The sequence below is a fragment of the Bison bison genome, unplaced genomic scaffold (genome assembly GCF_000754665.1).
Source record: "Bison bison bison isolate TAMUID 2011002044 unplaced genomic scaffold, Bison_UMD1.0 scf7180017864304, whole genome shotgun sequence".
Classification (NCBI taxonomy): Eukaryota; Metazoa; Chordata; class Mammalia; order Artiodactyla; family Bovidae; genus Bison; species Bison bison.
Genome location: NW_011494876.1, coordinates 16,168,482 through 16,181,582, shown reverse-complemented (window position 1 = coordinate 16,181,582; position 13,101 = coordinate 16,168,482). Strand labels below are relative to the sequence as shown.

The window sequence follows — 13,101 nt, the reverse complement described above, 5'->3', positions numbered from 1 at the left end:
ATGGGGCAAGACCTCACTACCAACTGTGACCGAGTCTCATGCCACGAACATTCTGAAAACAGAGGCTACGTCTCCAAATAATGGTCCCCCTGCTCCCAAAAGATACTCTGGCCAAGCCTCTGGTCTCCTGGCACCTTTCTCCTGAGGCATCTCCTGATCCCAGGCACGCCAGGTCGTTACCATCACACGGAAGCAAGCACTGACCAACGGCTCTGTAACACTCACGCCTGCCCTCCTTGCTCCGTCGCTCTCTGCCTGCCTCTCGGACGCTCTCCAGGCTGAATGCTATGCGGAGGAGTCCACTCTTTAAGTCTACCCTCTGAACCCAGAGCCCAGCATCTGGCATTATCCTTAAGACAACAACCAACTAGTAGCCACAATCCTCACCGCCTTCACAACATGCTAGGCTGTGATCTTCCCCACACACACCAACACTGTTAACAAGAGCTAGAAGGAGATGATGGAAAATAAATAAATAAATAAAGGGGACGGTGGTACAGAGCTAACTAGGCCTTATAGATATCAGGCAAGTAAAGTTAGAATTAAGAGAGAGACAAAAAAATTGCGACCGGATCTACAGAAAACCTTGGCAGAACAGAGAGGTTGGAGTAATCCACAGAAAAGGGAAAAAAAATAATTGCAGATGCTCACAATTAATCAGGTGGCTTTAACTGGTGGAAAAAAAGCTGAATGGAAACAATTTCATTATGCTTTCCTCTTGCCAGGATACATGGAAAATTGATTTTATGAGTGGGTTGTTTTTTTAAAAGAAAAACAGTGATTAAGCCAATCACTGACATTCCCTGGATGATATATTGACTTGACATACTTTTCACATTCCCTCAATTTCATCCTACATCTTCTCTGACAGACAACACGTTACTGAACATTATTTTTAAAAAAAATTCGATTTGTCTTTTGAATAAGCTGAACGCATCTATAGGTATTCTAATTACCGTTATAGCTGGACCTAATTCAGTCTATGTTTTTTAATTACCATACTTTGCCGTTGTTTTTTCCCCTCATTCTTGCCTTCCATCTCAATTTCCCTTTTAGATGACAGTTTCCTAGCTGCATCCTATGGTGCTGTGATTTAGAAGAGGAAATACATGCTTTGGTTTGATGCAAGGTTCTTGGTACACAGCTTCTGAAATTGTTGCAATGTCTCAAGTGGTAAGAGGAATGGGAACATCTTTCGTTACATTTTGGTCTTCTATCTTTGGCTCCTGAAATTGCTCCAAAGTGATAAAGGTGAAAAGTGTCTGTTGTTCCTCCGGACACAGATCTTTCACCCACATCTCAATTCATGCATATGACTTTTGGAAAGTTCCAAAGGATTGGTGGGGGTGGGGGGCGGCTTGCTGCTGGCCAGGGGAATCAACCTTGTGATGAGAAGGTTGGCTCTTTTGCCCTTACCCCCCCACACCCACCTCTGGAGAGGGGAGAGGGGCTGGGGATTGAGTTCTGCCACCAATGGCCAAGCAGTTGAATCAATTCTGCCTGCTTACTGAAGCATCCACAAAAACCCCTGAAGTATGAGTTTTGCTGAGCCTCCAGGTTGGTGAACACACGGAGGTGCTAAAAGGGTGACTGCCTGGAGAAGGCACACAAGCACCTCACTCTTCTCCTGCATCCTGGCTATCCATCTCTACCACTTCACTGTTCCAGAGTTATACATTTCCATAATAAAGTGGTCAAATAGCAAGCTACCTGAGTTCTGTAAACTGTTATAGCAAAATATCAAGCCCGAGAAGAGGGTTGTGGGAACTTCTGATTTACAGCCAGTGGGTCATCAGAAGCACAGGTTAACACCCTGGCTTTGGGAGTGGCATCTGTAGGGGAGGCAACCTGGTGGGACTGAGCCCTGAGCCTGTGGGGTCTGATGCCATCTCCAGATGAACAGCTGCAGAACTGAGTTAAATTGCAGGACACTCAGCTGGTTTCAGAGAATTGACTAGCATGAGGGAAAACCCTCACATACTGGGTGGCTAGAAGTACTAGTAGAATAAAGTTGTTGTTTTGGTTTTTTTCACCTCCCAATAGCTATTCTTCCATTCTTCTTTAGTTTCTAAATTCCGAGTTTTAGCTAGACCCCTTGCAACTGCTGAAAGGCATTTCCCAGCCTCCTTTGAAGCCAAGTGTGGTCACAGAATTTGCCAGAGAGGTATAAAGGGCCATCTTCTATGTGATTTCTGAGAAATATCCTTACAAGGGAGGGGCACGCCCTTTCTCCTGATTCCTCCTCAGCTACCTGAATGCACATGTGATCGGTTCAACTACAGCGGTCACCCTGGACCCTGAGGTGACCACCTTGGGAGCTGAGCCCACACAAAGCAGTCACATGGCAGAGCAGCCGGGTTTCTAACAGCAGCAGTACTGCACTGTCCTCCTCAGATTCTTTTTGGAAAGATGTGTGTGTACCCTACTTAACAGACTAATTTTCAGGTCTTTCTTCACTGCTAGCAAACCTTTCCTAATCAATACAACATGTTAAATAAAAGACATAAATTCTACTTTTGTACTTCTGGTAGTTATTCCATTAACTTATTAGGATCTGTTAACTATTTTTCTCTTTCCCCATCAATTACTTCAACTTACTAACTACATTTCCATCTCTCTTTACTGCCTCCTCTCCTCACCCATCTTCCATGTCAGGATTATTCGGTATTTACTTCTGGATTGTTATTGATGCAGGCTTTCTTAAACCTTTCTTCTTAACTATTACTAAACTTTTTATTGAAGTGTTACATACAGAAATATATAAATTATGAGAGTACAAAAGTGAAGACTTTCTTGGGAATTCCCTGGTGGTCCAGTGGTGAGGACTTGGTGTTTTCACTGCTGAGGCCCGGTCTGATTCCTGGTTGGGGAATGAAAATCCCACAAGCCATCAGTATGGCCAAAAAAAAACCCTCAAAAGACATTCTTATCAAATGATGGCAAAAATGTTAATTACTCAGTCATGTCCAACTCTTTGCAACCCCATGGACTGTACAGCCTGCCAGGCTCCTCTGTCCATGGAATTCTCCAGGCAAGCATACTGGAGCCAGTAGCGATGACCTCCTCCAGGGGATCTTCCTGACCCAGGGACTGAACCCGAGTCTCCTGCACTGCAGGCAGATTCTTTACTGTCTGAGCCACCAGGGAAGCCATGCACCTATATAATCACTACTGCACTCTCCCCCAGACCAAGAAGCAGGACAGCACTACCTCCCACGTGTCCTCCTCACGCTCCCTGCAGTCACAGTTCTTTCCAAAGCTAACCTCCATGGTGACCTTGAGACGCACAGATCGGTTGTGCCTGTTCTTAAGCTTAGTATCAGGGACTCATACAGTAGGCCATATTTTGGGTCTGGCCTCTCTCATTCAACATCACTGATGAGCCTCAAGGCTGTCATGGCCAAAGAGAATTCTGTCACATGCACACACCACAATTCATTCTATTTTGGGTGGCTATTTGGGTTAGCTCCAGTTTGTGACTATGACAAGCTGTGCTGTCATGAACATCTTTGAACGTATCTTTAAGTGAATGTGAGATGTATTTCTGTTGGTTGTAAGCCTAGGAGAGGCTCGCTGGGCTGTAGATGCACACAATTATTCATTTAGTGCTTGCTGCTAAATCTTCTAAACTTGCTATACCACTTTATACACCCCACCAGCAGGGTCCAACACCTCAACCACACTTGCTACTACCCACCGTTTTCATTTAGCCATGCTGGGGATGTGCAGAGGTGCCGCATTATGGCTTGAATTCACCATTTCTGGATGCTTGCCAAGGCTGAACGCCTCTCCGCATGCTCACTAGCCACAGGGATAACTTCTTTCTTCAAGTCACTGTTACAGGTTTTCTTGTCCCTTTTTCTAAAAGGGGTGTCTGACTTTTTCTCACTGACCTAAAGGGGTTTCTCTGAAATTCTAGGTATAAACAATCTGTCAGACATACGCACTGCAAATACCTGTCTCACTCTGCGGCTTGCCTTTTTACTCCACCATGAACAGTTCTTAATTTAAATCATCCAACTCGATTTCCTCCTCTACAGTTTGTGGTGCTGTGTCTTGTTTAAGCAATCTTTGTTTCTCCCGAAGTCCTGGCTTTCCAGTCAAGAGCACACTTTACTAGCTGCACGCCAGTAGATCTGTATGCTGGATTTTACTGCCTGCTCCCTACCGCCACTTCTCCCAAGAGGTTTCCAAGAGGACCTCTGTGTAGAAAACCTTCCAAGGTCATCTTCAGCCAGAGAAAAAATTTACTTTATCCTCACATTTAGATAATAGTGTAGTAGCTTGTAAATTCTAGTTTTAAAGTTATCCTACTTAAACATGAGTTTGAGCAAGCTCCAGGAGATGGTGAAGGACGGGGAAGCCTGTCGTGCTGCAGTCCGTGGGGTCACAGTCATACGTGACAGCGACTGAATGACAACAACTTTGATACTGAAAAAGTATTCCTTAGGTCCACAGATGCCACTGGGAAATTTGATATCAATCTGCTTCTCACTCATGACTTTCTCTTTCAAACAGATTTGACATTTTTGCTACATCTCTGTTGTTACATTTCAATCGAACCTGTCTTGGTGTGGGCTTTCTTTTATCTGTCCTGTTTAGCACTCTTTACATTGAAGATGTTTCCTCTTTCGTGATTATGAAAAACTCATGGCCGCTCCTTCTAACGTTTTCTTTCCCTTGCCCATCATTTCCTCTCTGCTCCTGAAATTCCTATTATCTGGACATGGACAGTTCTACTCCCAGCCTCCATAGTATGCTTTTTTTTTTTAATTTACATTTGATTCATTTACAATGTAGTGCCAGCATTTTTCTATTATCTTCTACCTCCTTATCCCCTAGAATTCTTCAACCTGAGCTTTCGACTTCTACCTTCAGTCTTCAGCTACATTCCTTCTGCAACTCAACCCCGCCCTGAATTCTTTGTTCCCATGTTACTTCTCTCCTTGTTTCTGTTTCATATACCCATTTCCTCTTTTTCGTGAGGATTTTCAGCATTGACTGCGTTCTCCTAAGCAGCTGGGGCTGTGAATTCTGCTCCAACTAGCACCGCCTGTCAATCTATCACTTTCCTTCTATTCTGACTCTGGTTGTCAGCTTCACACTGTGGCTCCCTGTCAGCCTTTGGCCAGGTGAGATCCACCCGTTCTCACTTACCACAGCCCTCCAAGGGGCTCCCAGAGGCAGAGGTGGAATCCAGCATCCCACACGGCTCACCTCAGTCCTGTCACTCCTCTGAGCCCAGCCACAACGAACTCCTGCTGCTCTTCAACCAGGCCCGCTCGGCCCCAGGTCTCTGCAGCTGCTGTCACCTCGGCCTCACAAAACTGTCTGCTCAGGAAGCACCCACGCCCTGCTGTTTCCCTTGCCTCCTTCATGACCCTGTTCAAATGGCACCTCAGCGGGGCCTCATTATCATCCCGTTTATGCCCAAAGCCTTAGCACTTGCTGATTTATCTTCCTTGATTTTTTTCCCAGAGTACTTGTAAATCTACAAACATGTGTCTTTCTTATTTTCTGCTCCTTGAGGACAGAAATTTTGTTCCCTTTATTGCTGCATCCCCGACACCTAGAACAGTGCCTGGCACTACTGGGGGAGCAGTAAGGTGAGCTATGCCTTAGGAATTCTGTTCTGAGCTCATTCAGGACTGGACACCCTCTACCAGGAGACTCTAACGTTACGGGTGTCTCAGAGAGGCAGTGCTCTTTTCCAAAAGTGGTTTCCCTTCCCTGGAACCTCTTAGGTCTGAGGCTCTGGAAGGAGTAGGGAGACACAACAGGAGGAAGAGAAAAAGACCCAGTAACTGCCAACAGTCTGCCTTGGCCCATACACTTGGGTTCTTTCACTCCAAGCTGTCAGCCCTACCTCAGAGACTAGAATCCAAGTACCTTCTGTCTCCTAAGGAGGTTGTCTCAGTTTTTATGTTATTTTCTCTTAGTTCTGTGGCATTTCCAGTTCCAAGAAGGGAGTGAAAAGGCTCCTGGGCTACTGTTACCTGTTTCTTAGGCTGCTGTCACAAATCACCACAAACTTAGTAGCTTAAACAACACAAGTTTATTATCTTATGGTTTTGGAGGTCCGAAGGTCAAAATGATTGTCACCGAGCTAACTCAAGGTACGGGCAGAGCTATGTTCCCTGGTGAAGGCTCTAGGGACTTCCAGAGGCTGCCCAGCTTCCCTGGCTCACGGCCAGTCGACTCTGTCTCACATTTCATTGCTCTGACTCTGCTTCCACCTTCACATCTGACTCTTCTCTGTCTCCCTCTTCTGTTTATAAGGACCTTGTGATTATGCTGGGCCTACCCAGATAATCCAGGATCATCTCCCATCTCAAGATCCTTAATCACATCTGCAAAGTCCCTCCTGCCAGGAACCTAACACATTCATAGGTTCTGGGGATTAGGACATAGACTTCGTCAGGTGGGGGAGGAACACAATCACTATTCTGCATGACACAGCTATTCCGTCATCTTTTCAGGAATTGGGGATCAGAGTTTCTTACACTGAAGTCCATGGCTAAGCTTTAGCGGGGGGTCTATAAAACCCTTGAGATTGTTGGCAAAATGCTGCCTCTTCCTGTGTTTCTCAAGAGAGACCTCACAGCTTTTGTAAATTTCATAGAAGAGCTATGAGCCCATTACCACAAAACACTCACTGTCCAAAATCTGACTGAGGAAGACAGCAAAGACCAACATCCTCCCAATAACTACTGGAATACAGACACGATTCCCCAATCTTACACTGTATGAAAAATCCACCACTCCTTTCTGTCCCCTTCTCAGAACATGCATTAACTCCATACCACACAAGAACGTCTCCTGAAGACAGGGGTGCCTGGAGTTCCAGTTTAGTACTAGAGTAATTCCCCCAGGAAGTGACAAGGGCAACTATCAGAAACACTCCCTGGGGTAAAGAGTGGGATGGAATGGAACTATTACCTTTAAGTAGTTAAGACCCTATGTCTGAGCCCTCTCTTCCTCCATCAAAGCCCCTGCCTATAGGTGGAAAAAATAAATGCCCTTGACAGAAACAAAGCCACATCTTGGCAGGGCAGCATCCCCAGATCCCGGCCCCTCCTCTTCCCCATCTCCTCCTCAAAAGCAGAGGCTCAGTGCCTGGTTGACAAGTCTGACAGCTTTCCCTGGGATGGCTGCCCAGCATGCTGGTTACCAAAGGCCAGGATTACAGACTTTGGATACAAAAGCAAATGTTTTCCATCTGGTTTAAATGTTTTTCTTTGGCGTCTCTCTTATACCCGTGTGCCCGGCCACAAGAGAGAACAAGTTCACTTACTTTGATTGCTGGGTCTGCCTTGGCCATGTGCCATCTTCATTTTGGGGCTCAATTACTAGCACCTGAGTGAAAGAGGAAACCATATTAGGAACGTGCAAACCATCTCACTTGCTGACATGCTCAGGACCAAAAAGGTATCTGTCCACACATCCTGGTGGAGCTGTCTGAGGGGGCACGCCTGGGCCCTCCTACCTGACCCTGGTACAGCCCGGCATCCTGCACAGTGTTGTCCAGCTTGCTCAGCTGCTCGTAGGTGTTGCTCATGTATTTGTTCCACAGCCGTGTCTCACGCTCTGCAGGGATGTTGAAGAGCTTCCTCATCTCCTTCTCGATGGTTGCTGGGGACAGGGAGACACATCACTGTGGGCTTTCTCCCGGTGCAAGGACAACAGCCGCCACAGCAAGCTGAGGCTCATCTTCCGTCCTTTTGGACGGTCATGGGATGCTCAGGATCAAAAGATCTGACTGACCTCAGCCCCTTGGTGACTCCTAAGGCCAAACATCTTGCATGGGGCGTCTTTTATACTCAAATACCCAAAGACAGCCCCTAGGCTTCTCATTATTCGATGATGTGGGTCCCAGTTTACAACACAAAAGCAACATGGTATAGTTAGAAAACGAACCTCTGGAACTAAGACAGATTTGGTTTCAAATACTAGGTCTGCCATTTTCTCACTGAGATTTCTTCACCTTTATTACCATACCATACGTTAAGTAAGCAGAGAACATGTGCAGTGCTTCTTACAATATGATTGCCAGGCTTAGCTGTCCACAAGAGAGCCCTGGAAAGCAGGCGCCCAGGTCAGGACAGGTAACCATAATCCGAGACTATCTGGGTAACAAGTCTAAAGAGGGCGCCCCACCTGCCCACTCATTAGCCACCATGCCCTGCACACTCACTAGCTTCCTGGAATGCCAGCCAGGGGACTCACCGATGGTGTCTGCCTTGCTGAAATGGCAGCTCAGCACGTTGGTGGGGTCACTGTTCTCACAAAGCTTCAGTTCCAGCAAATATACCTCCACCTTGCAGTGCTTGACAAACAGGCCATGTTCTACCACCTGCAAACGAGAGCGCGGGTGAAGGAGCGCTGGCCCCACACCGGACAGTCTGGGGAAGCAATATGGCTCATCAGTGACAAAAGGCAGAGTATATACGACAACGAGTGTGAGCTTTAAAGTCACCGGCGTGTGTCTCAGGAGTTTAAAAATCTTATTTCCACTGGCCCCAGATAGATGAGGTGCCTAAGAAGAAATATTTTCAGTGAGCCCAGACTCTTGCATATTCCCATACAGAAAAGCACTAAATTCCTTCACTTGAGATTATGTGGTTTTCCTTTACTTAACAATAATCTTTCAATGTTCAGACTACCTGCCCTTTGTTGCAAAACTTCTCCATAACCTGGCTCCCCAAGCCTCGCCTCCTCAGAGCAAGTCTCTCAGGGTCACTTGAGATACTGTCTCCTGGGGGCTTGAAGTTCTAAAAATTTCCACCAAATAAAACATAACTCTCAAAGGAAAAAAAAAATCTTATTTCCACTCATTAGGACCAACCAAGAGCATCGTGATGGAACCAGAGCTAGCAACAAGAGGGCACAACAGGAAAGTCACTGTTCATCTCTAAGTGGAGATCGTGATGATTCCCCTTGCAGGGTCTGTGGAATCAGGGCCTGGAGAACACAGTTAAATCCTTCGGCAGTATGCTCACCACACAGCAGGACTGTCGGCATTAGGGGACACCTGTGAAAGCTGGCCTGCCCCTCACCATTTGATTCCTAACCCCTCTCAGAGTCCCAGGTTTCAGGTTGGAGAAAGAACGTATTGCAGCCCTGAAGAGTGACACTTAGAAGCTTGACCTCAGCACTGCAGCCCTTCCCTGCTCTGCTAAGAAGGGAAACTGCACACCATGCAGAGTGAGAAATACACCCAGTGCCTACTCCTCCACCAGAGGAGATGTCCCCCACGATGGGACAAGCAAACAACTGTGGCAGTCAGGGTGGTGGTATTCTTGTGAGTTCTGGCCACCAGAGGGGTTGACAAGCTGGGTTTCTCTCCCAGGGCCTGCCTTCCCTTAGATATTGTTCTTTTCTCGGCTATTAACACCTGTTTTCCAAGGTACTCAACAATGTGATCAGAGATTCCTAACTACAGGGGGAAGAGCAGTATCAGAAAAGTTAAGTTAAACAAGAAGCAGCACATTACTATGTGTCCATATGCCAAGTGAACTTTCCCTCAAAGAAACTTCCAGAATGCGATCTCACTGTACTTCTAGACATATCCCAAGCCACTGGGCAGCTGTGATGTTTGGAGGCCTCCATTCAACAGCTTAGGAACGTCTGTACCCCAGGAAAGCAAAAGCAGTCAGTGCCAGGGAGCACTCACGGACACTGACCAGCGGGTGGGACAATGCAGGTACTCACTTTTCTGACAATGGGCTGCTGGCCTTCTACGCAGCCATACCAGTTTAGTAACTTATTCCAGGCCTCTGCTGGGACCAAAACATAGTCCAATTCATCAATTAAATGTTCCTTTAAGGTCTGACTCTCAGGATCTGAAAAAGGAAAACAGCACATAGCTCACTGCTCTTCTCCCCAGAAACGCTTGTTTTACATGATTTTCATCTACTTTTCAGAAACAAGAAAAGTATTTATGGGAACAAGTACAAAACTCCAAAATTCTGTCACTGGCTATAACATAGAACAGACCTGGATGATTATCTTTAGCTGTGATTTCCGAGCAGTTTGTGAGGAACTTGTATTTCTTCCAAAATTGGAGGGAGAAGGAAAGAAAGAAGAGAAAAACCCCGATTTACATTTTCAAAGTGCATCCAGCTCCACAATTAAAAATGTTTTATTATGAATATTTAACAATATTCTGCTGAATGAAACTGCGTTGAAATCAGATATCACCTTTCTTTGAAAGATTTACTAAGCAAGCAAATGAACACGTCAATGAAGTTAAATTTATTTTTACCAAGAGTCATTTACCATTCTTAGTGTCCAAAACTCCAAGACAAAAACTCAGCTGGACACTAGCCATACAGAGAGAGAATTTCTTTAACATGTGAAGCATCCATTTTACACCCCCACATGGAGGCAACTGGGATTCAGAAAAGGACATCCATGGACTTCCTTGGTGGTACACTGCATAGGAATCTGCCTGCCAATGCAGGGGACACGGGTTCCATCCCTGGTCCTGGAAGATTCCACATGCCACCAAGCAACTAAAACCCTCGAGCCACAGTTACTGAGCCTGCGTGCTACAACTACTGAAGCCCAGGTGCCTAGAGCCTGTGCTCTGCAACAAGAGAAGCGACTGCAATGAAAAGCCGGTGCACCACAACAAAGAGTAGTCTCTGCTCACTGCAATGAGAGAAAGCCCATGTGCAGCAAAGAGGACCCAGCACAACCAAAAAAGAAAGAAAAGGACATGCATGGTTTGAAATACACTCTCTTAAGGGAAGCCCACAGGACTGGATCAAGGGAAGACTGACCACCTCCCACCCAGGGAGCGCTCCTGCTAAGCCTGTGCACATCAGCACCCACTCCTGCAACAGTGCCACTATTCTCTCCCAGACAAGCGAAGCCACACAGCCAGGGGAGCAGACAGTGCCCACAATGGTGTAACTCACCTGTACAAGGCAGGCAATGTTAAAAATAAAAGCCAAAAGCAGCACTCACAAGATGACCAGGGCTTCCTATCTGGTTCACCTTTGCCTCTGTCATTTCCAAGGAAAAAGGAAAGACACTAAATAGCCTTGGAGAACAGGAATCCCAAAGTGAGAAGGATGCATGGATAAACAAAATGCCGTGTATAAGCACAGTGGTGTATCATTTAACCTTTAAAAAGAAAGAAATTCTGACAGGCCATAATATGGATAAACCTTGAGGACCTTATGCTGAATGCAAAAAGCTGGTCAGAGACAGACAAATACTGTATGACTCCACTTATACTAGGAATCAAGAGTAATCAGAGACAAAAAGTACAATGATGGCTGCCAGGGTCTGGGAGAAAGGACTGGAACTACTGTCTAATGGGTATGGAGATTCAGTTGCTGCTATTTTGACATTTGTATTTATTTCTTTAGGACATGCTGGGTCTTCACTGTGGTGTGCGGGCTCTCACTACTCCACGCGTGCTTGGTTGTGGCATGTGGGATCTAGTTCCCTGGCCAGGGATTGCACCCAGACCCCTTGCTTTGGGAACGCAGAGTCTTAGGCACTGAACCACCAGGGAAGTTGTGAGATTCAGTTTTACAAAATAAAAAAGTTCTGGAGATTGGCTTCACACCAATGTAAATATACTTTATACTACTCAACACTTAAAAATATTTACATAGTACAACTTTCCTGATGGTCTGGTGATTGAGACTCTGCACTTACACTGCAGGGAGCACAGATTCAACTCCTGGTCAAGGAACTAAGTCCCCATATGTCACAAGGCAAGGCCAAAATAACAGTAATAATAAAATAAATTTAGATGGTAAGTTTTATGTGTATTTCACCATAATTTAAAAGGGAAAAAAAAAAGTGGCTCCTCACTGATGAGCCAACTGTTTTCCACAGCAGCTCTGGCACAATTATTCACACTGACAGATCATACATTTTCTATTCAGCAACAGAAGGATGATCCAGGAGGAGTACTTGAAACGAAAGCTTCACACCTCAACTCCAAGGTCTTCTCTGATTCGCAAGAGAATTTTAAAACTCACGAACGTTCTTCACCAATCTTACCTGGAGACATATACCTTCTTCATTTCTAACACTAAAACTATGCAGGTCTGGCTACCCATGCTGTGCCCAACAGCAGCCACAGACCTTTAAAGGTGGGAAAGGAGCCAAGAGCTTTTAGCATCATTAACCCCAAGCACATCAGTTCTACAGGGCTTTCTCCTCTGAGGCTCAGTGACGATTTTCTCAAACATGTCATTCTTATGACACTCAAGGCAAACACAGGAACTTAACTGGAATTTTCAATACAGTTCATCATTTTTACTTAAAATTACATCAGTCAAAGGGCATCATAGTAAAAAGCACACAGGGGTTTTGCAGTAAGGACTGAGCCTTTGCAAATTTCTTCAACAGAGCAAATAAAGGGGAAAAAATGAGAGCACAACTTGGTCTTGGCATAAGGGTTCCCTCATATATACAGGAGGGGCAGAAGTGGAAAATGAGAGAGGAAATGAGCAGACTGCATTAGTGAGGATATGCCCTACCCACTCCTTCAAGAGCCCCTTCTATAGAGGCAACTCCCATGACCGTAGGCGGCAGGCAGCCAGACTGGGACTGGCAGGTGACTGAGAGTCCAAGAGCTAAGAGGGCGGCCCTCATTGGCTAGAGATAGGCCATTCCTGCTCTGTCAATGTTCCAGGGTCTGAACGGAATGTACTTCTCGCCTCCCAAGCACACAACAAATGTTTCCAGCCTAATCCAGTGACATCGAATTGAAAGACAACAGAAGAAATGCTTGCCCTCAGCTGAAGGTCATAGCAAATGACTTGAGGGTCCCTCCAGCTCTAGGATTCTCAACACCAATACTATTAAGAGCCGTAAGTGGGATGGGAGGTGGGATGGAGGTTCAAAGGGGAGGGGACATATGTATACTTATGGCTGATTCATGCTGATGTATGGCAGAAACCGATACAATATTATAAAGCAGTATCTTTCAATTAAAAAAATTTTTTTCTAAGCCTTAAGAATTCTCCTTCTCAAATAAAGATGGAAATGAACAAAGTGCAAATACAATACAATGATCCTTTGGGGCAACTTCATGGTATACTTCCGCCTACAACAGGAAGAAAAGCCTGTAAC

At 45.7% G+C, this 13,101-nt stretch overlaps 1 protein-coding gene across 5 annotated transcripts in view; it reads right to left on the bottom strand.

The window, feature by feature from the left end:
- The window catches only part of USP4 (ubiquitin specific peptidase 4 (proto-oncogene)), a 39,909-nt gene that overhangs the window by 23,831 nt on the left and 2,977 nt on the right, over positions 1–13,101 (bottom strand). For all 5 annotated transcript variants that reach the window (XR_826306.1, XR_826307.1, XM_010851865.1 and 2 more), the window contains exons 3-6: positions 9,712–9,842; positions 8,227–8,353; positions 7,487–7,632; positions 7,295–7,356 (exon numbers count right to left, since the gene is read on the bottom strand). Coding sequence is in view for 3 of the 5 variants with exons in the window: in XM_010851865.1 (XP_010850167.1) it covers positions 7,295–7,356; positions 7,487–7,632; positions 8,227–8,353; positions 9,712–9,842 (466 nt within the window). In the remaining 2 variants the exon portion in view is untranslated. The remainder of the gene's footprint in view (positions 1–7,294; positions 7,357–7,486; positions 7,633–8,226; positions 8,354–9,711; positions 9,843–13,101) is intronic.